At 36.6% G+C, this 27,872-nt stretch overlaps 1 protein-coding gene and 1 pseudogene across 3 annotated transcripts; both read right to left on the bottom strand.

The window, feature by feature from the left end:
* Positions 1-4,889: 4,889 nt before the first annotated feature.
* On the bottom strand, positions 4,890-12,001 carry LOC145159026 (TMV resistance protein N-like; annotated as a pseudogene). The gene is made up of 7 exons (XR_013737441.1): positions 11,403-12,001; positions 9,305-10,400; positions 8,939-9,202; positions 8,567-8,798; positions 6,806-7,523; positions 5,945-6,613; positions 4,890-5,361 (listed from the first exon to the last, which is right to left on the bottom strand). The product of XR_013737441.1 is annotated as a TMV resistance protein N-like (transcript).
* Positions 12,002-22,081: 10,080 nt separating this feature from the next.
* Positions 22,082-27,649, bottom strand: LOC145159024 (TMV resistance protein N-like). Of its 2 annotated transcripts, none has more exons than XM_079077916.1 (5): positions 27,102-27,649; positions 24,766-25,840; positions 24,377-24,667; positions 23,212-24,246; positions 22,082-22,940 (listed from the first exon to the last, which is right to left on the bottom strand). In XM_079077916.1, the coding sequence occupies exons 1-5, from the start codon at positions 27,611-27,613 to the stop codon at positions 22,278-22,280; spliced, it is 3,576 nt and encodes a 1,191-aa protein (XP_078934042.1). In that variant the 5' UTR covers positions 27,614-27,649; the 3' UTR covers positions 22,082-22,277. The 2 variants fall into 2 exon arrangements, with proteins under 2 accessions (XP_078934042.1, XP_078934043.1); XM_079077917.1 differs by having other exon boundaries at positions 24,377-24,664.
* Between the last annotated feature and the right edge of the window lie 223 nt (positions 27,650-27,872).

Here is a 27,872-nt window from a genome sequence, read left to right as displayed (position 1 = left end):
AAATCAGCCTCCAACCCACGAAATTCAGGAGATAATTGGGTGTTTTTGAAGCTACATAACAAACAAAAAGGTAAGATCTTACATCTTTTGAAGATCCATAACAATTTTTACAAGTTTCCTTGTTATTTTCATCTTTTATTTTTGGATTTTATAACCTTTCTTGTCATTGATCTTGATGTTTGTAGATTATCACTATAAACATGTTGCATGTTATGAAAATAGTGATAATCTATGATCAAAACAAAGTTGAGACCAAATATGAACACATGCAATCTCTAAACCATTATAATACTATGAGTTGGCTTTCGAACCCAAAAGGCCTCTTTGGAAATCAATAAGATTTCGATTTTAACAATTTTTACAAAACAGTTGCTCCAACAGCTATTTTCTTGGGAGTACTTGCATTATGTTGCATGTTAAAGAGAGTAAATCATCACTAAAATCCTCAAAGTTTTTTTTGAACTCCTAAAATGTTAAACTCAGTGAAAATAAAATATTATGGGTTAAATCATTGTTGAAATGTTAGTACAAAATCTTAAACTTTCAACTCAGTTTTTAAGATCATACAAAAATAAACTTTCATTCCTATATTTCATGAAAGTTAAATGTTCTATTAAACACCAAACTAAATACAAACAAATTTTCTGCAAAAATCATATTATATGAATAAGTTTTCTGCAAAGTTTCAAGTGTTAAAACTATTTTCTTATTTTTTTTAAAAAAAAAATGAGTAATTTAGAGCCATAAATACAAAATAAATATTTATATAGGTCAATAAATTCTAGAAATATTCATGGATAACCTATACTGTAAATCAACATCTTCCATGAAGTTTGAGCAATTGTTATCACTGTTTACCATTATTTTAGATTTTATTGTTATTACACACAAACAAATAAAAAATTCGTATTCTGAGTTCTCAAAACCACATTTATTATTTTTCAAAGCTTCTATATATTATATAACCTACACATAAAAATTTGGAGAAATTTCCACAACCGTTTTCTATTTGTCCAAGATTTAATGTATATTAAAAGATTAAATAGAGGAAAAATAGTTGAACTTATCCAAAAATCATAAAAATTTACCAAGAAATCTTTTATTAAATTATAATCACAAATAAAAATTTTGAAGATTTATAGTAACATTTACTACTTATTTCTGTTTTCTTGGTATTAAACACACTTAAATTTTAAAAATTAGGCTTTACTCTTCAAAGGATTTTCAGTATTTTTCCCAGATTATGGACACTGTAAACCAGTTACACAAACATTTTAAGAGTTTTTAATGACCATTTACTATTTTTCCATGATTTTATGATGTTTTTAAGTCATAAATGAAAGAAAAATAGTTAAGAACATCTAAAAATCATGAAAATTTACAAGCAAGTTCTTAATTGCAGTAGGAACAAAACAGTAAATTTTGGAAATTTTTAGACCTAATTTAATTTAGCTTTTGCATTTTTATCTTGTAAAACCCTTCCAAATATGCTAAAATACATTCCGAACAATAAAAAAATAGGATTTGTCACTTGCTAATGTTAACAAGTCAATTGGTATATTGACATCTGAATTTTACAGAATAGTATTTGCAACTTATGTAAAATGTAATTTTGACACAATATTGACATAACTCTATTGTAGTAGTATTAGATTTCGATTAGAGACCCATTAGTGTGTAACATCGTTGTAAGAATCGGTAGTGGTACGAGTGGAGGGTAGTTCAAGGCACCATTTACATCATCTCAAAGCATTGTGAGTATTCACAACCCCTATTTTCGGTTTTTACGTTTTGGGGTGGAAAAGCGTGTCCAAAACTATTTATGTTCGTTGTAATTAGATTTACTTGTATCAAACTTGGATGTTATATTTTTCATGTATGTGTATGTTACTTTAATTCATGAGGCATGTATCGCGGTTAAGTCCCTGGAATCATTTAACAGAACTCATTAACTCTTTTGAGCCCATGTCAATATAGATAATGCTATTATGAGGTAGACAACTCCTCACTCGCACGATTCACAGAGAGCATTTTACCATTTTATTCACTATGTTAGCGATGCACATAGTAATCAATAGGGCACGATTTGGTTATTAGGCTTGGGTTGTGAACTCATAGATGGAATCATTGTGCACATACGAAACTTGTTTACTTGTTTTAGCAACGAACTTTATTTCCCATGAGAATATGAACTTTGCATCTCATTTTGGCAATGTACTTTATTTCTCATGATGGCAATGAACTTATTTACTTATTTTATCAATGTACATTTATCTATGGAAAATTATATCAAAACTTTGATTATGATACATGAAATCACATTTTTGTAAACTTGTGAACTCACCAACTATTTCTAAGTGGCACATAGGGACACACCACTTGTAGGAGCATTTACGTGTGTTGTTTTATTTTAATACATTGTAATTTCTTTTAAAAATATTCAAAAGTTATTGTAAATTGTAATGTTTTTTAATACTATGGTTGGTGTTATCTTTATCTTTTGCTATGAAACCCTTTGTACTGTTGTGCCTCGTGTTTCCTTTTAGCGGGGTGTGGCTGGAAATACCTTTATTACTAATTAAGGTTAATTGGTGTATTTAATTAGGTGGATTCTAGTTCCGGTTGTTCGAGTGTGAGTTCTATCAGTCATCAATACCAAGTGAGTCTCCTCACTTATTCTTACCTGTGTGGTAGAATAATTGTATATGTGTGTAACGACCAGTTGGGTCAAAATGTTATTACTGTGTTTGCATTGTTTATATGTGTTGAGACTTTGGGTAGTCTCCAGGGTTGTTGATAACCCACAAGGCGTGTTGTTTGCCCACTGAGACTTCGGGTAGTCTCTAGGGTTGCTGATAACCCATAGTTGTTTTAAATGTTGTGTTGTATGCGATATTTTGGGGATCTCACTAATATTTGCGCTTACAGTTGTTGATTAAATGTGTTTCAGGTACTTTTGAGGATCGTGGGAAAGCAAAGGCTTGATTTTACACATTTGTCGGAAGATTATGTTATTGAATATTTTGGGACACTCTGATATTTTGATGTGGAATTGTATTTGACATTATGATTTTCTTGGGATGGTTTTTATGAAAACTATTTTTATGTGGAATTTAAAATGAAAATTTTGGTTTGAAATTTTGGATGTTACAAATTGGTATTAGAGCCCTGGTTTGAGGGATTTGGATGAACTCTAGGGGAATTCCAAACTCAAACTATGGATCTGAGGATTTTTATAAAAACTTTTCAAAAAGAAATGAAGAATTCCAATGGAGGAAACCCGATGAAGCAGTGTGTACAATCAACTAGAGCTCGAGTGGTCGTTTCGCAAAATATCTCTATTATTCTATGAGTAGAGTAGAGCTAATGTCTTATAAACTGATAGAAATACATGCTAGTGATAAGCTAAGGATCCTACATGAAAAGTGTGATAGGATTGCCTGAATTGTGATGCTTTTAGCCTAGTAGGTTGCTTTTATAAGATTGAATCTATCTTAACTAATTTCTTAGTGTATGCCGCATGATTGTACATAGTTAGGGTTTTATAGCCTTAGAATGTCTGATATAGCCTTTCTTTCTATTCCTTGTTTGGTTGTGGACTTGAGGTGAAATCATTTATTCGACTATCAATCGAGTCATGCATTTTGTACGATTGGCATGCGCGAAGCAAATGGTGAAGATAACAGAGATCTTGTGAGGCGGAACGGTGCTGGGAAGCAGTCTAGAATGAGTACCTGGATGTTTAGTAGTGGTTCTAAGGAACCTAGAAGTAGTGTTTACCAACACTGCTTGACTGCAACATCATGACTGTCTGGCACCATCACACAAACACCTAACTGGCTTGGATAGTTGGCAGCTAGCTGGGCCTGAATTGGAATGGCCCAAGGCCCAATTCCTCTTGACCTAATTATCCCTTATAAATAAAATACTTCCTCATCCATAAGCAGGGGACTGTTCCAGATCTCTCTGATGGCTAGATCAACCGTCATTACATACACACACCCTTGGATCGCAAAGATGGTTCTCTCCCGCTTGGAGAAACCATCTCCTCATACAGACCGATCTAACTTGATTGTCGGAGTCTTCTCATGGAGCACAATCCCCAGGGGCGATTCTAGCAGTCTTGTTACCTGGTTGCAACAAGGAATCTAGTTGGGAACCTGCTAACAACACTCATCCCCGATCCAGGATCCAGATGACCGGATTCTGAGTTCGCATCATCAGACACATACAAATTCATACACGGAGACAAACATAAATAGTACCAAAACACACAAAAAAAAATCGAATAAAAAATACACTAGGAAAAATTAAAACCCTACAAATAAGAATCAGGAATGATTGTAGTCCAAGTAGCATTTTCTTTGTTTCGGTGGGAATAAATTGTGCAAACATTTTTTAATGATAGCAATAGAATTGAAAAACATTTATATGAAGTCCGAACGCAAAAGAATTGAAGAACATTCATATGAAGTCCGGCATACGGTATCCAATTCAAATTTGAAAGAAAATAATTCCTGATTTATTGGGATTACGTTGATAATTGATTGTTGATTCTACAGTTTGATTGGTGATTCTACAGGATTCATCATAATTATAAAATATTTGAGCGGGAAAAAAGCCAGGAGGATATAACATCATACGGCATAATTTACACTCTTTTATTAGAATAAAAAAATACCCTTCAAAGGTTTTTTTGAACATTTAACTATAGAATATAAATTATAGTGAGAATTTATAACAGAAGTAAGAAAAAGTAGAATAAAGTTAGACTATTATCAAAAGAAAGTCATGAAAAGTGAGATGAGATGTATTTTGCCTTATTACATCTCAACAAGTTGCTTTCTGTTTCATCAAATTAATCTCAGCAACAATTAACAACTCCAAAATAAAGCATATATTTCCCCTCATAAAAAAAAACAAAGGAAATTCAATAATTTCTTTCAAACAAAGCACATACGATATTCATTATTACATAGCTTCTTTCAAACAAAGCACACATCATCTTCATTACATAGATTCTCTTGAACATAATAAATAAACTAATTGGGATCCCAGAACTAGCATATCTACTTTTATATATAGAAAAGCAACTGAAAATTCCAAGAATATAGATTTACTTTGAAACATATATAGTATAAATTGTAGAGTATACTTTTGGGGCTCTCCTACAGCCACCTCGACCTATGTAAGACAGTGGTGCAGTGTACTCGCTGGATTTTGGACTGAACAACTTAAATATACGGATAGTTATCTTCAAGTTTGCTTTCAGCCTCAAGGAATCACAATTGTGACTTTTGTCGACCGTAATTGTTAATTGTATCATTTTCTTCTAATAGTGGACAGCAAAAAATCCTTGGCCTGGAAAATCAACAGATGGCATGTAAGTTGACGAGGAATAAACATTTTTGCAACAACAATTTTACATGAAACACATTAAATATTTGATCAAGAAAAATCAATACAATCATCGGAGGGTGACCTCGTAAAAGAGGAACCGTGTGACTTGTGGTTTTCTCTAAGGTTGTGTTTCCTAATGCTTAAAGAGTTGTTCTAGATGCTGTAAGCTTAATTTCTTCATTTCATTGTTTAACTTGTATTCACAAGGTTTATCAGCTTTTAATCTTCACCATTCAAATTTAATCCAATAGCCCAAATTTCATCTCCTTGGTTTATGACTTTGGTCTTAAAATCTTTGGGACCCACTATTAAATATGTACTGTATAATAGTAGAGATATTGTAAATTTAAAACCACTAATCAACCCTCTTTTTTCCTTTTTTTTTCTCACATTAGCATTCCTAATTCCAAAATCAGTAATAGGATTCTCACGATTCAGAATATCATTTAACATAACTAGGAAGTTACCATTTCCAATCCAACAAGTAAAAAAAAGAGTATAGTGAAAGACCGCAAAACATTGGATAGTGAAAAAAAGAGGTAACCTTGGAATAAAAGGACAAGATACCAACATCAAAGTAAGACGGTTTGAAACAAAATATGTGCTCCGTGTTGCGCCTTGCTGAGGTTCTACTTCTTAAAGGCATCAAGCTTTTCATATCAAACTTTTCTTCATAAACGCGAGTGTTGCCAGAAATAATTTCATCATATCGAAGATACATATCATCAACATGCACTACGTCCACGTAATCAGAGATAAAAGTTGTAATCTGTTGAACGTCTTTTTTGTAGATAACATGTGCCCCACATCTCACTGATTCTGTGCCATCTACTGATGTTACAGTCATGTCAAGATTACCTTGAATATGAGACCAGTCTTCAGGTTGAATATCATGGTACATCTGCTGAAAGAAATCCAACGGGATATAGCTAATCCACAGATTTGTATTCTCGGCTGTTTCAGTTGCATTAACCTCCGGCTTAGGAGTGGCCGCTCCATCCTTTGTAATTCTGAAGATGATGCGAGGATGAAGATTATATCTCGACCACTGGTAAGTAAACACGCCACATACCACGAAACCCAGGATCTCAGTATGCCATTTCTGAGGTAACCTCAGTCCTATTCTGCACCCATCCATTTGTTTTTCGAACCAGCTTGGAATCATACTTCCAGGGATAGTAATACTTAATCGATGATTTACAGCAGCACATTTCTGTAATTAACCAAAACAATCATGCTTTCTTAAACAATATAAAAGTTGCTTCCAAGATATGGGGAGCAGGAAGCCCAGGTTTGCTACACAGGACATAACAAAACATGTATTGACTGATATTGCGTGAAAAAAGACCCGCGAGCAGCCTAAATAAATTAAATGATATTAGAAAGATAGAGATGAACCATGCACCTTAATGAAAGATAGTTGCAGCATCTTATCAAGGTATCTTTGATTCTCTTCATCTTCTAAGAGGTTCTGGTTATGACTCAGCCATATCTTATACAACCAGTCACCCTCTTTTGATAGATCTCCAATCTTTTCCAGTGTATGCTTGATGGAAGCCCTCACAGTCTTTGAAGTCGGGAGCACCCATTCACCTCTAGGCGTCTAAGACGAGAAAGATGGCAGATGCTTGCAGGTAACTAAACTAATTTATGGTTGCCACTTAAATATAATTCTTCCAAGGAGGACAATTCATCAAGATTTTGGGGGAAACTTTCCTCTTCAATTTGTCTCCAACTTAGATTTATGTTTTTCAAAGAAGACAAACTTGTCAAACTATGAAAGCCAACAAACATATGTGGCCATTTAACAATTTCACACATAAATCCTAGCCACAGCTCTTCTAACATTTTCATGCTTCCAAGCTCCTTTGGAAAACTTTTCAGGTTCATGCAGTTGTGAAGAGAAATGAACTTAAGACACCTTAACTCACAAATAGAGTTTGGTATGTTCTCAAGATTCGAACACTCTGTGAGATTCAAGAGGCTTAGGCTAGACAAATATCTGATTGATGATGGCAGTTCCTTTATTGTATAACAAGAAGAAAGATCTAATTGTGATAGTTTAACCATACATGGGGAGACTTCTGGGAATCTTTCAAGGCTCTTGCATCCAGAGAGAATTATGCGTTTAGTTGCGGAAAAATGAGCCGTTTTCCGGAAAAATTTTCCAAGAAAAATGAGAATTTTGAAAACGCGTTTAGTTCGTCTATTTTTCTAAATTTTTCACGGAAAATGAAAATTTTCCGTTTTCTAAAAATACAAAGAAGTTGGAAATTTTTGGAAAACCGATAATCATTGTTTTCTATATTTTTCTAATTCCAAAATTTTTCTAAAATATAAATACTCACTCCCACCTCATCCACCTTTACCTACCCTCACCTTAATACCCCCAACCTACCTACACTTACTCCCAAGCGCACCCCCACCCCCACAAACACACATACACACACACACACACACACACACACAAACACACACACGCACACACCAACCCCCACAAACACACACGTACACACCAATCCCCACAAACACACACACACACCCACCCCCACCCACACCCACAAACACACACCCACCCACAAACACACACACACACACAAACTCACACCCACACCCACACCCACACCCACACCCACACCCACACCTACACCCACACCCACACCCACCCACCCACACACACACACACACACACCCAACACCACTACCACAATCACCGACCTACCATCATCATCACCATCACCACCACCACTACCCCATCACTAGCACCACCACCGCCGCCATCACCACCACTGCCACAATTGCCGACGCCACAATCACCGCCTGTCATCACCACCACCGCTGCCACCCCGCTGCCACCGCCACCACCACCACCACCGTCGCCATTATCGACACCACCACTGCCCCCCGCCGCTTCCCTCACCACCGCCACCGTCCCCACGCCCACCCTACTACCGCTACCGTTTTCTAAAAATGAAAACCGATAGAAAAATACACATCTAAACACGTTTTCTAATTTTCTAAAAATGAAAATGAAAAATGAATAAGTTTTAACTAAACGCGTTTTCTAAATTTTCCAATGAAAACCGAAAACGGAAAAAGAAAACTGAAAAGGGAAAACGAAAAACAGAAAATGAAAACTGTTTTTCCGTAACTAAACGCAACCTTAGAGTTTCCAAGGATTCCATCTCAAGCCTGGATGGGAGACGCTTGAGCCCTTTGCAATCATTCATGTCCAGGTAGACCAGCTGTCTATGAGATCCAAGAGACTCATGAACCTCCACTAAACTCCTACAACCTGACAGAATTAGCCTCTCGATATTTGGAGACTCAGAGACATCTGGAAATGATGTGAGCTTGTCCATGCTTTTGAGGTGGATAAATTTCAAGTACGGTAGAATCTGACAAAGTAAAACAGAAAATGATTAGAGTAATTAATATCGAGATCTTTTTGCATTCAATACAAATAGAAACCTTTGCTTGTCAATGTAAATAACTATAATGGACAAAAAGAAAGAAACTGACTTCATCGGCTAAATACCTTTCGTTCATTCCATAATTGTTTCATGCCTCGACTGGCTATTTCAAGCCCAACAAGCTTACACATATCTGCTAAAGGCAGAGTCAAGAATGGGTACTTGGTCCAACAAAGCCATTGCAACTCATCAGGGAGAAACCTAGGTTGGGAAGAAGTGAATTTCCCGTCAATATCAAGTAGCCGAAGATTTTGCATGCTTGCTAAAACATAGGCATCAACATGGCGTGCATTGTCCGTCATCATCATGGCTTCTATTGCTTTTAGCTTCTGCTACAAAAAAGTAGACAGTAAGTAAATCGTACCCATTCGAAAACTATACATGAAAAGCATAAAAAACAAAGAACTTTATAAAGATAGTGATTATGTTACCTTCTTTTCCTTGATGATTTTACGAATATGTTCAGGTTTCCATACCTTGCTATCCGGGAAACTCTCATAAACTAATTGCCAACCCATTTCCTGTATGAGATCATGCATATGTAGCCTTTTATTTGAAACAGTTATAAGAGATTTTTCAATAAGAACACTAATCCCTATCACCGGGTCAAAACCAAAGCTACCGAGTACTCTAGTTACATATTCTTCATATTGGTCCTTGTAGAAACATGCAATGTCTAGGAATATTTGTTTCTCAGAAGCATCTAGTCCATCAAAACTCAACTTCAGTGTCTCATGAATCTTATCAATTGATCCTTTGTCTAGTCTATTTAAAGCACTTTCCCACACACTTAGTTGCCTTCCATGGAAAAATGAACCTAAAACTTTTAGGGCTAGAGGAAGGCTGCTAGCATAGCATATTGCACGATCTGAGAACTCCTCATACCCTTCAGGAGGGCTACTTTTCCGAAAAGCATGCCAACAGAAAAGCTCAGCAGCGTCACTCTTACTTAAAAAATCAGGCCTGTAGATGACATTTGCATCTGATAGAAGATGCTCGTCTCTAGTGGTTATAATGATTCTACTTCCAGGGCCAAACCACTCATGTGTTCCGGCTAGGAACTCTAACTGCTTATCATTATCCACGTCATCAAGAACTAGAAGAACCTTTTTATGGCAAAATCGTTCACGTATCATGTTGGCTCCATACTCAGGATCCACAGTCGGATAACCAACACTCACTTTACCAAAAGGAGCCATTTGCTTTAAAATTTCTCTTAAAATCTTTTGTTGTAAGGCACATACATCTTTTTTACTATAACTATTTTCTCTAACATCGTTAACAAAGCTATAACCCTCAAAATTATGCTTAATTCTTCGGAATAAAGCTTGAGCAACAGTTGTCTTACCAATTCCTCCCATTCCCAATATCCCTACCATGTGGACCTTTTCTGTCGCATCCATATCCAATAATGGATATAATTCATCTATCCGAGACTCGATACCAAATAGATGTTTCTCCAAATCACGAGGTTGTATGCTGTCTGATATCTTTGCAACAATGTCCTTGAGAATGGCAGATTCGCCCCTACATATTTGCCCATTTTAAGCAAGTTAACCGACTAGTTTGGGGATGTCAAATAGTAAATGGATACAATTATAATTTATAAGGTTATCAAGGTAAATGCCGAAAATCCATAATACAGAAAGATAGAACTGTAAATAGATGAAACCGCAATTCAATTGGTTGATCTATGGGGGTGTTTGGGAATAGCTTTTCAAAACAGCTTATTAGCTTATTGGCTTTTTAAAAAGCTAATAAGTAAAAAAAAAAAAATAGTGTTTGGCAAAGTCAAATGCACTTTTCAGAATAGCGATTCCATTCACTTCAAAAAAACAATTTTAAAAAAGCATGTAAAACTTGGTTTTTTGAAAGTGTTTTTAGCTTTTTAACCAAAATAACTTCAAAAAACACTTTTTAAGTCAAACACTTTTTACTTATCGGCTTTTTAGGAGATGTTTGGGATAATTTTTTAAGGTTAAAAGTTCATTTTGTAAAATGATTTTTTGACTAGTGACTTTTTCCAAAAGAAAATTTTAAAAATGTGTTTGTATTTGCTTTTAGGGTAAAAGCCAACTTTTCAGTTAAAATGTCCGAAAAGTTACAAAAAGATAGGATTTGTGACTTTTGAAAAACCAACTTTTTATTCCGCACAAAAAGTTATTTTAAAATATGTTTTTCCTTAGCCAAACATCTTTTGGCCATTTTTTAACTTTTTGGAAAAGTTAAAAGTCAAAAGTTATTTTAAAAACAATCTTAAACATCCCTTTAACCATAAAAGGTAATCCAAACACTTTTTAAATTTTTTTTTTTACCATCACTATAAGCCAATAAGCACTTTTATTTATCTAAAAGTGCTTTTAGAGTTCAAAAAAGACACCCCATAAATTTAGCACATAATACAATGAGATAACATATGGTTATGCACAAAATCTCTATCATTGGCAACAAAATAACTTGGTAGAATGATAGAAATTACGCTCATAAGTGCCTGTAAGTAATTGAAGCAACAGATCCAGAAAAACTAACCCATTCCCTGTTTCCTTGATATGCCACCCAGACAAACCTGCAGCTGCAGCTAAAGCTTTCCTCCAGTTTTTCACTTTCTCTATCTCTCCCTTAAACTTGTCCTCGTGCTCCTGAAAGGCGGTATCGAAGTCATTTTTCTGTCCACGCACATCGGATGGATCTGTGTGATAGAACACCGGTAAAACCATCTGTCCCATCTGATCTTGGCATTCCATGATTTTGACAAGCTCATCCAAACACCATGAGGAGTCCGCATAATTTTTAGAGAAAACAACCACTGCAAATTTTGATTCTTCAATGGCTTTCAGCAGCTCCCGGGAGATCGGTTTCCCTTTATCGAGCGCCTTATCATCTTTAAACACAGATATTCCTCTTTGACTTAGAGCCGTATAAAGATGATCTACAAAATTATTGCGCGTGTCTTCGCCTCTAAAGCTTAGGAACACTTCATGTGTCCATCTTCCAGTTGGTACAGAAGATGACGAAGATGGAGACGACTTGAAAGGCTCCATCAAAGGATTCAAGAAATTCGAACAATATACATACTTTAATTTTTAATGGGCATCCTCAACTCTGTTGCACATCTGGCTTCGTTTTTGTCTTTGACTCGGTACACATCTTCTTTTGTTGGTTTAAATACCCAAAAACCGCACACGGATTAAAAATAAAAATATAATATAAAATTATAAACATTAAATATTTTATTAAAATCATACTTTTAAATATATGCATAGATCAATAAATTAAATATTTCAATATAGGACATTATTATATCTATTCTAAAGATAAATGTCGGTGGCCATTTCTTTTAGTTTTCGTTTCATTTTTTTCTACTTTTTATTTTAAACTTTTATCTTCTATGTTTTTATTGCTATTAACCATTATTTTATAAATTGACATTTTACCCCCTCCCTTTTACTTTTTTACTTTTTCCAATATAAACCTTTTTCTTCTATGTTTTATTGCTATTAACCCTATTCTATAAAATGACATTTTACACCCCTTTACTTTTTAAAATATCATTTTTACCCTTCGATTTTGCACTTTTTATATCTTTCGCCCTTCATTTTCTAAGTTTCCATGTTCATTTTCGATAGTATATATAATGAATATTTTAAAAACCGGTTTTTTAGTTGAACCGGTATGGTGACCGGTTTCCGGTTCAACCGCTGAGTCAACCGGTTTCTATATTTTTCATGTTTTTTCCTATTTTCCTATACATACATATATATATAAATCATGAATTTGATGTTTACATATTTAAACATTAAAAATACATATAAGAAAAAGTTGTAGATGAATCCAAATAAATTAGAATAACACATAATCATAAGTTTTAGTGTTTTACATCAATCCATATACGTCAAAAAAGAAAATAAAGTATAATAACGTAATAAAATATAGTTTTAGATGAATACAAACACATCAAAAAAATTTATAACATTTACCATATGTTTTTATTTAGAGAAAACTAAATTGATATGAAAAAAAAATACCAAAGTTTATTATGTAAATTGTTCTTTTTCATGTGTTTTTATTCGGTTTAACCGGTTTATTTTGACCGGTTCAACCGGTTTTTTTTTAAAACCGGCCGGTTCAATCTGATTCAGAAATCAATGTAAAACCAGTGATAGTTGAACCGCTCCTTCCCCCGGTTCCTGGTCCAACCGGTTCGACTGGCCGGTTCAAACCGGTTTTTAAAACATTGTATACAATATGATTTTCCTATAATTACCACCCTTCAACTTTATAAAATGTCATTTTGACCCATTTAGCTTTAAACATTGTAAAATGTGTCTTCACGCATTCAGCTTTAAACTTTGAAAAATCGCTTTGACCCCTTCGGCTTTGAACTTTTGTATAATTTGATTTTCATTATTAACTTGTTATGTATGAGTTCGGTTTCATTCGACGGTATAAACCGGAGTTATTCAGTGGCACCCACCTTCTATATTAATCTACCAACAGATGCAACATTGTCTTACTTTTATCGATACAATCGTCAAGGCCTAACTTAAACCTGTTACTTCCGCCGCAACGTGCGGCGGGTAAAATCCTAATTTTTATATAAAAATTTTAATTTTACATAAATACAAACGAAATAATTAATGATTAGGCAATTGAATCTATACTAATAAAACAAATTATTAAAGTATTTAAATAATGTTGAAGTTGATAAAAATGACAAAGAAGGTGACGTGTAACGTCCCAAATTTCCAGAATGAAATTATAAATTTTCAAATAGAATAAACAACCATTTTTGTAAACATATCCAAGTTAAAACCATTTGTTCAAAGACCAAATTTCCAAATCAAGTTATAAGGGAAAACAACACAGAACCTCGAATTATAAAACTGTTGATGTACGTATGTACAGTCCCGTCTTCGTCATTCGATAAGTACTTGAAAAACTTTTAATCCACAACTGTAAGTCAAAGCTTAGTGAGTTCACCCAAAATATCACACAACAATACACATATAATGCATGCACACATGAGCCTTTAGTATGCCTGGGTCGCCTCGCGAGGCCTACAGGATGCATGGACCGCTCTACTGAGCCTATAGTTTATTCGACCGCCTCGCAAGGCCTGCAATAGTTGGATCGTTTCCTTGGGCCTACAGTCTGACTGGACCGCCTCGCAAGGCCTACAATACACTGGACAACCTGGTTATCTTGGCCTATAACACAAAGCAGGACTACCTCAGTGTAACGTTTGGTCCATGTATTATTCAGTTCTCAACATTTTTAGGGTTTTGGGCTGGAACTCGACGAGTTGGGGAGCTCCTACTTGTCGTGTAGAGATCTATTTGGACACGGATTAAGGACTGAACTCGACGAGTTGGGAAGCCCCAACTCGACGAGTAGACGCCGGAAAGGAAAACCCTAATTTTTAGGGTTTGCACCCTATTTAAAGGCCTTAAGCCTCATTGTTAGCCTCCCTTATCGCCCCCTTTGTCCAGAGAAACCCTAGTTCGTGTTTTTCCTACCATTTTGAGTGTGTGAGAGCTTAAAGAGTGAATTTTTGGTGTTTGTGTGAAGAGGCTTGAAGTAGGAGGTGCATAGCTGAAGGGAGAGGTTGTAGATCCAGTGTCTTCTCTGTTGTGGCAGCCATATTGAGGTAGAAAGTTGATACCTTGGTCATTTATTTGCTAGATCTCTTCATGTGGGAGTTTATGGTCATTATTAGCTTATTTTGGGATCATTCTTGGATTTGAGCATGTCATGAAGCTATGACTTCAGATCTGGACATCTCATGGCCTCTTTTGAGTTAAAGTTGTCATCTTTATCAAGTCTTGGCCCTCCTTCATGCCCTAAATCCCTTAATAAGATATAATTGAGTGTTTTAGCCCCCTTAATGCCATGCATGGATGTAAAGTCAACAACTTTACGTGGTATCTCAGCCCTAGGGGATCAGATCTATAGTTTATAGCTTTAGACCCGCTTAGAAAGTGGTTGAATGAGTTAAGACTGGGCAAACTCGACGAGTTGCCTTTCCAATTCGTCGAGTTGGCCCGGGGTTTCACCGATCTTCTGGACACTAGTTGAACTCGACGAGTTGCTGCGATAACTCGACGAGTTGACTAGGTTTTTCCCTAGTTATGTGAGAACTGAAGGAAGTCAACGAGTCGGTAGGTACACCCGACGAGTTGGGTCAACATGGACTGTTGACCTTGACTGTTGACTTTGAATTTGACCATGGTTAACCAAGTTTGAATTTAAGGGTATCTTTGGTATTTTGGGATTTTGATGAAGTTAGTCGCATGGTGGTTGTAGGCAGTTGAGTTCGGAGCAGTGAGTTGGGATTTGATCTTACGAGTTCAGTATTCATTGAGAGGTGAGTCTCATCACCATACCAATGGGTCGAAGGCACCAAGGCCGGCCCATTTTGTGATATGTGGTATACTAGTTGGTTATGTGCTATGTGGTATGCTAGTTGTCTCTGTGATACTTGCATGAAAGACCATGGGGGGAGCCCATGGCACTTAAACATCAGACCATGTAGGGGAGCCAATGGCATTCCATGTAAAGACCATGGGGGAGCCCATAACACTTGGATATTAGACCATGTGGGGGAGCCCATGACATTCCAGGTAAAGACCATGGGGGAGCCCATGACACTTGGATATCAGACCATGTGGGGGAGCCCACGACATTCCAGGTAAAGACCATGGGGGAGCCCATGACACATAGGTGTAAGACCCTGGGGGAGCCCACGGCATCCTGGAGTAAGACCCTCGGGGGAGCCTACTGCATCCCTATATGTTATATGCATGGATTATGTGATTTATATGGATTATGTGATTGATATGGATTATGTGATTGATATAGATAATGTGATTATGTTGATTATGTGGGGTATGCTCTGGGGAACTCACTAAGCATTAGCTTACAATTTGTTGATTGTTTCAGGTACTTCAGGATATAAGGGCAAGAGCCCGACGTGATGATGCAGCATGCACTCTCTGGCATTTTAATTGGGACACTCTGATATTATGAATAATTTATTTGATGCTGTGGATTTTGAAAACAAATGTGATTGGAATTTTATATTTATGGAAATGATTTTGTTATTTAATATGAAAAATTTTATTGGAAAATTGTATATGGTTAGGATTTTATAGCTATGTTATATTGATATTTGGACTATGATAATCGGATGGATTTTGCTAGGTGTATGCTTTAAAATTTGTATACGGTTAGGATCTTATAGCCTTAGAATAACTGATTTGGTCGTATTTCCTATTCATTGTCTAGTTGTGGTCCTAGGGTAGAGTCTGTTATTCGACAGTCTATTTGATCTTGTTATGTGTATAATTTGCATGCATAGGGCAACCTGTTATGATTGGTTTGAGTTTTGGTTGATATGATTGGGAAAATCTTAGGATAGCCTAGGATTTGAGTTATGTGCTAGTCTGTGATATATGTTTTGTTCTGGGACGAATTAGAGTTATCAGGTAGAGCCTTGAGGAAGGTACAGGTAGGTGTGGAAGGTAGTATTGGTCCTGTACTACTGAAAGCACAAGATATGTACCTGAACCAATGTTAGATCTGGAAGCTCTAAGGAGACCAGTGTAGAAGAATCCCCTTTTGAATATCTTGATCATTCTGTTGTATGGTATTTTTTTAGTTCAGAGTGGTGGTGACACATCATGGAGCAGGGGCATCAGAATCAGGATCTGGGTCGGGCTACAATACTGAGCCTATTGACGAGCGGTTACGCGAGTTTAGTGCAGTCAACGTTACGAGGGGCATCCTTGACGCTACCCCAGTGATTTTCGGGACTGTCAAGGAGGGGGTGATGGAGATCATGAAGGAGCGGCTCAGGTCTTTCCGAGCCGAGATTGTTGCGGCCCAGGTCGAGGCCCGAACTCCCTCGTTCTGAGAGTTCAAGGCGTGTGGGGCGCCTGAATTCTTTGGGTTCAGACATAGAGAACGCCCAGCGCAGAAGCTCTTGCCCCGATGCAGCAAAGGTAGGGTTTGCTTCGTATATGTTGAGGTACCTGACACACAATCCAAAACTATAAGCCCAAAGCTTAGTGAGTTCCCCCAAAATACCAATACTTAACAAATAGTACAAATATAATTATAGCATGTAATGGGTCCACAATTTTACAGATTGGATTACCCCTGAGCCTACAACATAAGTCTGGCTTGCCCCACGGGCCCACAGCTCATGACTGGCTTGCTCCCCAGCCTGATCAGTCAACAGACTGAATACCGTTAATCCCTCAATACGAGTCTGGGATGCCCTACCTGGCCCTCAGCTCATATCTGGAATGTTCATGAGTCCTCAGTATGAGTCTGGCATGCCTTCCCTGGCCCTCAGCTCATATCTGGCATACTCCAGGGTTTGTTGGCTACAACACAAAGCAGTACTACCTCAACCCATCCACACAAGTCGACATATAGATAATATCATATACAGATTAACAGGCAGTATCGCAGGTAGTCCTACAGATCTACCATACTAGCATATCAATTCTAGCATGCATATTTATTCCATACTCAACATCTCAACAAATATCTGGTTATCAAACCAATCGGTCGGCCTTGGTGCCTTCGACCCGAAAGCACAGTGAGGAAAACTCTCCTCACAAGTAGCTAAACTGATAAGATATAAACCCGAATCTCAGTTGCCGACTTAAATGCCTACAACCACCATGTGACCAATTCCATTAAACCCCTGAAATACCCAAAATGCCCTCAAAGGTCACCTTGGTCAACCATGGTCAAAGTCAAAGTTAAAGGTCAAGGTCAATAGTCCATGTTGACCCAACTCATCGAGTGCACCCACAAACTCGTCGAGTTTCTACAGTATTCAGAAAGTCGGGGAGAACCCTAGCCAACACGCCGAGTTTTCCCCAACTTAACACATTCAGATGATTCTTCGATTCCGGGGACTCTAAGGCTCAGATTTGAACTCCAAATGTGTCTAAAAGGATAAAGTTTCCAACTTTATCCTTTGGGGCTACTCCAAATGCTCAAAAACCCTTCCACAAGGCTTGAAAACTCAAAGGCTTAACCATTAAGTACAAAATCCTTGAGATCTGGAACCCAACTTTTCTAGAAGAGATTCTAGCCTAAAAAACGTCCTAATGGTTGGTGCTTTATAGACATGCATGTCCAATGCATGTGTTGACCCTAAAATGGGTCAAAAAGGGAAAATATGACCTAAACTCCATGCATAGCATCAAAGCTTGGCTAAAGACCATATCTAACCCACTATAAGGTCACCTTGACCTAGAGATTCATAAAGTTGCAAACTTTATGAAGTCCATCCATTGCAACATCCAAGAATAAGGAGAAAAAGGGAAAAAAACTCAAGATCTGGCTACATAGATAGATAAAAATCGAATCTTGAATACTTACAACGGTCCAAAAGAGTGCCAAACTGAAGATGAGAACTTAGCTTGCTAGATCCTTGCTTCCTTCTTCCAACTTCTTCTCCTTTTTCCCCAAAAGAACCACAATAAAACACAAAATGATAGGGAAGGGAGATTAGGGTTCACTAGGGCTGCAAAAAGGGTTTGGAGGCAAAACCATAAAGGATCAACCCTAGGGACTTAAGGAGATTAAATAGAGTGCAAAACCCTAAAATTTAGGGTTTCTCACTCAGCCGCCAACTCGTCGAGTTTTCCTCACCAACTCTTCGTGTTGGTCCAAAAAGATACGCGGCCCAAAAGCCTTTCAACATGTCGAGTTGAGGCCATCAACTCGCCGAGTTCCAAAGGAAACTTGCCTTTTGAAGAATAAATCTCATACCTGGAAATCGGGATGTTACAACTTAACCACACACTCTCCATCAACAACCATAAATTCGAGTATGTGTCATCATTTTATCTTTGTAGTCCTACATCAGTGTGTCGGTTACCCATACGCACTCCACTAATGACTTGCAAACAAATGATGTGCATTTTAATGGATAAGCATATAATTTTACATTTTTCCTAAACTAACTAGAGCGGGAATTTATAGAAGGTTCTACTACTTTATACATTATACTTTTAATGTGATTAGTGTCCTATAAAACTTATTCAGCTAATGACCCTCCACCACACAATGAAATGGAGGGTGAAAAGGACACCCATTCAACGGTCATTTTATAGGTCGTTTCCTTATACCTCACTTATAGTATGGCTTCGTGAATGAGGCATACTACTGATTTGACTGACTTTCAGTTATACATATAGTAATATACTATTATACATATGTATAGGGTGTATTTTAAAAGTTTTTAAAACACAAGGTTTAAATTTAATTATCTGGATTAACAATTAATTGATTAATCTTTTATACCAATTATGGATTTAATATTTATCTTTTAACTAAACCATTAATTAAATATAATATTAAAATCCAATAATGATAATTCCATTTAATTATCTTATAATTAAATATTATGTTTCCTTATTTACTTCCTTGAAATTCGAATTAGGGTTTCAAAATTATCTAGCATTAATTGGTTCAGATTTTATCAGATAAAATAACAGATAATGACTAATAATTAACCTACTAATCGAATTAGGCAAGTAAATCTGAAAAAAAATCAATTTTTCAAAAGACATGTCGTGCCCTACAATGATTTTTTTCCAGTTTTCATCTCTTATGCACTAGTAATAGAAAAGCAGGACTCTGATACCACTATTGGGGTTTTTAGGTTACAATTACATTGTACATGCGGAATTTAACTTAACTCTTATGGGTATATGCAACCTAAATGGATCTATGTCTTTTCTCAATTAATAGCAACATACTTATGAAACAAAAACTATGAATCAAATTCATAAGTAGAACCATATACATCTTGCTTGATTTGAAACAAGCTAATCAGATACCCTTTGTAGTCTCCTTGAAAAATTAGCTCTAAAAGTATGGCCTCCTCTAATGGTTCACAACCAAAACTCAAGAAACCATAGGATTTAAGGAGAGAGCGAAGAGGAGAAATGAAGATAATTTCGTTCCCTACCTTCTAGGTATGAGAAGGCACGAAAATTAGATGCCCAAGGTTCATAATTATAGTTTAGGTAATTTGCATATGAATCAAGATTTGAATGATTAAATAAGAGATTTAATCACTAATTCAAATCCTTTCCTTATCTGCTACGAGGAGCCTTCCAGAAACCCTTACAATTCACCTCTTTCGCCTTTAATTAATTCCAATTAATCTCGAATTAAATCCAGATTAAATTCTGATTAATAATTAATCAATTCTGACTATCTTTTATTTAATTCATAATTAATTATTAACTATTTCTAATTAAATTACTAATCACATAATAAATTAACAAATCATATATCTCTATCCTTTGATCAATCCAAGTCATTTCCTGGTTATGAGGGCAGCCCAAAAAAGACTTTACTTTTATTCATCAACATTATACAAATTTAATTACGACCTTAGGCACTTTAATCCAACAAGTATATAGGTGGACACAACCACAAATGGAAAGAAAGTAACGCAAAAAGGTTGCAGAACTTTCCTTTTTCTCCAAGGCTTCGACGGATGTATAGTTCCAAATTCACAGCTAAAGATATGGGTTCCGGTTGATGGGAAGTTATGGCAATAATTTGATAAGAGATATTCAGAGTTTGCCAAAGAACCTAGAAATGTTCGTATAGGTTTAGTTGTTAATGGCTTTAATCCATTCGGCAACTTTTATAATACTTATAGTATTTGGTTGGTTATATTGACTACCTATAATACACCACCATGGATATGTATGAAAGAGTCTTCTTTTGTGCTAACTTTGTTGATTATTGGGCCTAGATCACCCACAAAGGACATTGATGTTTACTTGAGGCCTTTGGTGGATGAGTTGAAAATCTTGTGGGCCGAAGAAGTCCAAATGAGAGATGCATGAACCAACAATGTATTTAATATGCATGCGATGTTGTATGGACTATCAATGTTTTCCCATAACGTGGCAGTTTGTTTGGATGAGTGGTCAAGGTTATTTAGCATGTCCCACATGTAACGAAGTCATGTCTTCTATTTATGTGACCAACAAGATGTCTTATGTTGGTCACAAACAATTCTTGAATATGAACCATAACTAAAGGGAGAGTCTATTATTTGATGGAGAGTCTATTATTTGATGGTTAACCTGAGACAAGACCGCGTCCTAGATGATTCAGTAATGCAACTACATTAAAACAACTAGCTCGTCTCTCTCAGGGAAACGTCCTAATCACGTGTGTGAAAAAAGAAAACGCGACAATGAAAGAAAAAAGATAGAGTTGAATTGGACGAAACAAAGTATCTTCTTTGACCTTGAGTATTGGTCTTCCCTCGACCTAAAACACAATTTAAATGTTATGCATGTTTCGAAAAATATGAATGATAGTATTGACTACTAATCGTCAGATAGGTAATTAATTAAACTTTTTTTTTCGAAAATCATTCCCGACAAAACCTGCCCCGACGACTTGTCGTTGGTACAAGTAATTAAAAAACTTTTTTTTTTCAAAAATCATTCCCGACGAAACATATAGCGAAGACACCTATGCCGATGAATTTTCCAGCTATCGCGACATGTCTGTGCCGACGACTTATCATAGGTATACCCTATCTCGATGACATGTCGTCTATTGAAGAACAAAAAGTGTCGTCGCCACATGGTGTTACTCTTGTAGTGAAGGCATCATTGACATGCATTTTCCCTGGGTAATCGGATAGGTGAAGGTAATTGGAAGAGCCATGATCAGAAGCGCTTCCATCAGTTCTGTGAGTTTCTCTATTTGTGTCATCGCCGGCCATAATGATCTTGTGATTTAGTGATTTAGGGTTTTGTGGTTTGGGTTGAGCATGATTAACACCGCTCTAATACTGTAAAAGTTTTATTGACAAAACTTATGTTTTACAATTACAACCAGAAGAAGCCTAAATAGACAAACGATTTACAACTAATCTAGGAGCTAAAAACCCACTAGTCTAGGAGCTAAAAACCCACTATATAGAACGTGATTTTGGGAGGGAAAACAGGGGAGAAAGTTTAGTAATTCTATAATACAACGTCTAACTAAATAGTAAAAATATAATACTATCTAATCTAACATTTCTCTTTATTTAAAAGAGCCTTGTCGAGTCTTGCCGTCATCTTCATTTCTAAAGACCCAGATCATTTCTACTAACGAAATTTCTATTTCACATTTGGACAAAGTTATTTAATGATCAAGAATAATCCACGTTCAACCCACCAAGTCTTCACATCGGATTATATGTACATATATTTTTAACATCGTAAACAGGTTGGTGAGATGAACACTCTTTTACATTCATGTAATTAATTGATCACCCCCTTTGTGATTTAACTGTTCCTTCTCATGATTATGTGGGCAGTTAGTGAAAAAAAAAGGTAAAGTGGTCCATAAAGATTACATAGCATACATGCTGGCATAAATGCTCTTCGTGATGCGCCTTTGTGACGTTCTACTTCTTAAAGGCATCAGGCTCGTCTCTTCAGACATTTCTTCATAAACGTAGGTGTTGCCAGATATAATTTCATCATATCTTAGATCCTTGTTATACTTATCAATATCAACATGCACTACGTTCCCATAGTCAGAGATAAAAGTTGTAATTTGTTGGACATCTTCTTTGTAGATAACATGTGCCCCGCATCTTACAGAATGTTTTCCATTTGTTAGCATTACAGTCATGTCAAGATAACCTTCAATATGGCACCAATCTTCAGATTGGAGATCAAGATACATCTGCTGAAAAAAACCCAATGGGATATAGCTAATCCACGCATTCCCATTCTCGTCTGTTTCAGTTGCATTGTTCATACAATCAACCTCTGACGTAGGAATCACCTTTCCGTCACTTAGAATTCTAAAGATGATGCGAGGAAAATTAGCTCCGGACTGCCACTCCCCATGAAACACACCACATACCACGAAACCCATGATTTGGGTATGCCATTTGTGAGGAAGCTTCAATGCTATTCTGCACCCATGCTTTTCTTCTTTGAACCAGCTTGGAATCTTGCTTCCAGGAATGGTAATATTTAAACGATGATTTACAGCAGCACATTTCTGTAATCAAAGAAAAACATCTTGCTTAAACTGTTACTTAATGCTGTGCTTGTTACATGAAGCATAAAGGGATGGGGAACAAGGGGAAGGGACACAAGATTTTCATGTTCAATATCCTATCCTGCAAAACAAGCAGCGTCTACAGGAGAGAGAGAGAGAGAGAGAGAGAGAGAGAGAGAGAGAGAGAGAGAGAGAGAGAGAGAGAGAGGGGGAGAGGGAGAGGGAGAGGGAGAGAGAGAGAGAGAGAGAGAGAGAGAGAGAGAGAGACCACCTCAACAAAAGATTTCTGCAACATCTCATCAAGGTATCTATGATTCTCTTCGTCTTCTAACAGTTTATGACAATTAATTAGCCATATCTTATACAACCATTCACTCTCTTTTGATAAATTTCCGATCTTTTTCAGCGAGATACAGTCATTTGCCTTCAATTCTTGTATGCTTGACGGAAGCACACACAAACTTTGAAGTTGACTGCACTTATTCAACTCCAGCCGTTTAAGACGAGAAAGATGGAAGATGCTTGCAGGTAACTGGACTATCTTAGAGTTGCCACTTAAATATAATTCTTCCAACGAGGAAAATGCATCAAGATTTTTGGGGAAGCTACCCTCTTCAATTTGTCTCCAACTTAGATTTAATGTTCTCAAGGAAGACAGACTTGTCAAACTATGAAAACCAATAGACTTCTGAGGCCTTACTAACGCCCCAATATGATAAATAGATCGTATCCGAAGCTCTTTCAGTTTTTTCATGCTTTCAACGTCATCCGAAAATCCTAACCAAAGCTCTTCCAATATTTTCATGCTTCCAAGCTTCTTTGGAAGTTTTTTCAGTTTCACGCAGTTGTGAAGGTGAAGGCATTTAAGATACTTCAACTCACAAATAGAGTTTGGTATATTCCTAAGGTTCCAACAGTTTGTGAGATTCAAGAAACTTAGGCTAGACAAATATTTGATTGATGATGGAAGTTCTTTTATTCCAGAACAAGAATAAAGATTTATATGTGATAATTTTACCATACATGGGGAGACTTCTGGGAATCTTTCAAGACGCTTACATCCAGAAAGAATTAAAGTCTCCAAGGACTCCATCTTGATCCTGGATGGGAGACGCTTGAGCCGCCTGCAACCACTCATGTCAAGGTAAACAAGCCTTTGGTGAGATCCAAGAGACTCATGAACCTCCAACAAACTCCTACAATCTGACAAAATCAACCTCTCAATATTTGGGGCCCCAGAGACATCTGGAAACGATGTGAGGCTGCACAAGCTTTCGAGGTGAATGAATTTCAAGTTCGGAAGAATCTACATGTGTAAAACAGAAATTAAAAAGAAATTAATATCGAAATCATTCAGAATTCAATTCAAACAGAAGTCTTTTATTTTGATGTAAATGACCATGGACAACAAGATTCTGACTTCATTCACTAAATACCTTTCGCCCCTCCCATAGATGTTTAATGTTTCCTTCGGCCATTTCCAGCCCAACAAGCTTACACATATCTGCTAGTGGAAGAATCGAGAATGGGTACTCATTCCAACAAAGCCATCGCAACTCATCAGGGAGATATGTAGGTTGGGTAGAAGTGAATTTCCCATCAATATCAAGTAGCCGAAGATTTTTCATGCTTTCAAAAACATCAGCACTTAAACCCAACTTTGCATCATAGTCATCAATGTGGTATTCACTGTCCGAAATGATGGCTTCAATTGCTTCTAGATTCTGCTACAAAGAAGTAATTAACAGTGATATATTCTACTAAATCTGAAAACAAAAATTAGAAGCAAAAAAAGGAACTTAATAAACATAATGATTAAATTTACCTTGTTTCCCTTGATTAAATCACGGATTTGTTCATGTTGCCATAGCCTGCTATTTGGGGAACTCTCACGAACTATTCGAAATCCCATTTCCTGTATGAGATCATGCATATCTAGCTTTTTATTTGAAATGGTTACAAGACATTTTTCGATAAGAACACTAATCCCTATCACCGGATCAAAACCAAAGCTATCGAGTACTCTAGTTACATGTTCTTCATCTTTACCCTTGTAGAAACATGCGATGTCTAGGAATATTTGTTTTTCAGAAACATCTAGCCCATCAAAACTTAACTTCAGTGTCTCGAGAATCTTATCATTTGATGTTTTTCCTAGTCTATTTAAAGCACTTTCCCACACACCTAGTTGTCTTCCATGGAAGAATGAGCCTAAAACTTTCAAGGCTAAAGGAAGGCAACTAGCATAACGTATTGCACGATGTGAGAGCTCCTCATACCCTTCTGGAGGGCTACTTTTCCCAAAAGCATGCCTACAAAAGAGCTCAACTGCTTCATTCATAAATAAAAAATCAGGTTTGTACTTGGCATCTGCACCTGATAGCAAATGCTCGTCTCTAGTGGTTATAATGATTCTACTTCCAGGACCAAACCACTCATGTGTTGCAGCTAGGAACTCTAACTGCTTAATATCATCCACATCATCAAGAACTAGAAGAACCTTTTTATTGAAAATTAGTCTTTGTATCATGTTGGCTCCCTGCTCAGGACCCATAATAAAAAACTCGCGACGTGACGCTAGAATATCTCTTAGAATATTTTCTTGTAAGCCACAAATATCATTTTTACTAGAACCATTTTCTCTAACATCTTCAATAAAGCTACTACCCTCAAACTTATGAGCAATTCTTCGAAATAAAGCTTTGACAATAGTTGTCTTACCAATTCCTCCCATCCCCAATAGCCCTACCATGCGCACCTCTTCTGTCTGTGCCATACCCAATATTGAATATAACTCATCTATACGAGACTCAATACCAATTAGATTTTTCTCCATAATGGGTGGTTGTATACCATCTAAGATTTCTTCCACAATCTTGATGATAATGGCAGATTCACCCCTACAGATTTCAGCATTGTGTGTAAGTTAACTGATTAATCCCAGGTGAACCATAATACACGATTAGTACAGTTATCCTGAGGCTCGATCCTATTGTACGAAAAGATTATACATTTGGATTCCCTATTATTTTGAAGAACTTAACAATGAGAATTAAGAGTCGGTCATCCACTGAATTCTTGATTGCTAAGTTATATTAGCATTCGTAATCCTCATACGTTATATCAAACATTGTCATGTTCGAATTTATACAAGTAAATTTCATTTTCATTAATCTAAGTAATAGATAGGAGTAAGCTAATCTTTTCATTATACCCGTTTACCTACCAAAACCAGTTGTACATGTTGTTATCTTATTATGTGGTTAGTGGTAACTCAATGTTCTTCCACCGTCTCCGGTAGGTGTATCGATTTATTGATAGTAACTTCAAAGTTAATTTGATGATTTAATTTACATACAGCCCAGTAAATGCCAACTAGACAAAAAAAAATTGGCATGTCACTCTTGCTTGACCAATCAGGGGATGATAGAGAATGGGTTAAGGGTCTTATATAAATATGAGTAAACACGAGGGACTTAATTGTAATATCTATTATTATCTATTTTGCCCCTTATCTAGAATTATCTCAAGAATAGCATAAATAGAGGAGTGATAGGAGTAGTGGAGCGTCGAGTATTTTGTAATTTGGAATCATCGGCTTTAGCTTGGGTAGGGGGTTTCTCTTTGTAGAACCGTTCTAATTAGCGTAGGAAATTTGGATTTCCTTTCTATTGTTTTGAATCATTTGGTTTCAATCATTTTCAATTAATCTTTTCAATTCCATTTACTGTTCTATTGGTTTGTTTAGAATCCACTTATCGATTCTTATCAGGGGATGTCAATTGATACAAGAAAAGGCTAGCATGGTAAATAGATGAGATCCAAATTCAATTGGCTAAAAGACATTATCCCATAGTACAGAGGGATAAAAAATTAACCGCTTTGCACAAAATCCGTATCATTTAAGAACACAATAAACTGATAATAACATGTAAACTATGTTCATAAAGTTAAACTATAGCTCCATGAATTCATATATATTTTTTGTGTGTTTAAGGTCTACAGATGCAAACTAAAACCATAGTCACATTTTGTTCCTAAAGTTAACCTCATCACCCCATGGATTTCATATTCCGTGCATTTTGTACAAGGATGAAAAAAAAAAGTTGTCAGAGTTTGGCAGGCATAATTAAGTGGCAGGACGGATATAGGAAAACTAACCCATTGCCTGTTTCAGAAACATGCCAGCCAGATAAATTGGCAGCTGCAGCTAAAGCTTTCCTCCACTTGTGCACTTTATCCATCTCCTCCCTAAAATTTTCCTCGTGTTGCTGAAAGGCAGTATCAAAGTCTCTTTTCTGTCTACGCACATGGGATGGATCGACGTGGTAGAACACTGGCAACACCATCTGTCCCATTTGATCTTGGCATTCCATGATTTTGACAAGCTCATCCAAACACCATGAGGAGTCGGCATAACTTCTAGAGAAAACAACAACTGCGTACCTCGATTCTTCAATGGCTTTCAGCAGCTCCCTGGAGATCGATTTGCCTTTATGGAGCGCCTTCTCGTCTTTGAACACATGTATTCCTCTTTGAACTAGGGCCGTATAAAGATGATCGACGAAATTGTTGCGAGTGTCTTCGCCTCGAAAACTTAGGAATACGTCGTATGCCGATCTTGAATTTGATAGGGAAGATGATGAATATGGAGACGACTTGAAGGACGCCATTCAAGGGTTTTTTTTTCCAATGAAGAGGCAAAACGCAGCAAGTCAAAAACACAAAAAAGAAGCAAATCTCATCCTCTCTTATTAAATCTACTAGTGGGGTCTTTAGTCCGTGGATGATTGACTTTTTTGTTTGTTTGTTTTTTTTTGACAAAACTGCACAAACGGTCCTGTGGTATGTCGAAAATTGACACTTTGGTCCTAAAAAGTTTGGACTAGCACTAGAGGTTCAAAGTTTTCATTTTGTTGCAAGTTTGGTCCA

The sequence above is a fragment of the Lactuca virosa genome, chromosome 2, assembly GCF_052849685.1.
Source record: "Lactuca virosa cultivar CGN04683 chromosome 2, Lactuca_virosa_CGN04683_v6, whole genome shotgun sequence".
Classification (NCBI taxonomy): Eukaryota; Viridiplantae; Streptophyta; class Magnoliopsida; order Asterales; family Asteraceae; genus Lactuca; species Lactuca virosa.
This window is presented reverse-complemented; position numbering and strand designations above follow the sequence as displayed.

What these genes read in the sequence shown, in the direction of transcription:
- LOC145159024 (XM_079077916.1), bottom strand. Translation starts at nt 27,613, where the DNA reads ATGGCGTCCTTCAAGTCGTCTCCATATTCATCATCTTCCCTATCAAAT. An exon ending in GTTTCTGAAACAGGCAATGG is followed by an intron (nt 25,841 to 27,101) that starts GTTAGTTTTCCT and finishes TGAAATCTGTAG; the next exon opens with GGGTGAATCTGCCATTATCA. An exon ending in ATTTAATCAAGGGAAACAAG is followed by an intron (nt 24,668 to 24,765) that starts GTAAATTTAATC and finishes ACTTCTTTGTAG; the next exon opens with CAGAATCTAGAAGCAATTGA.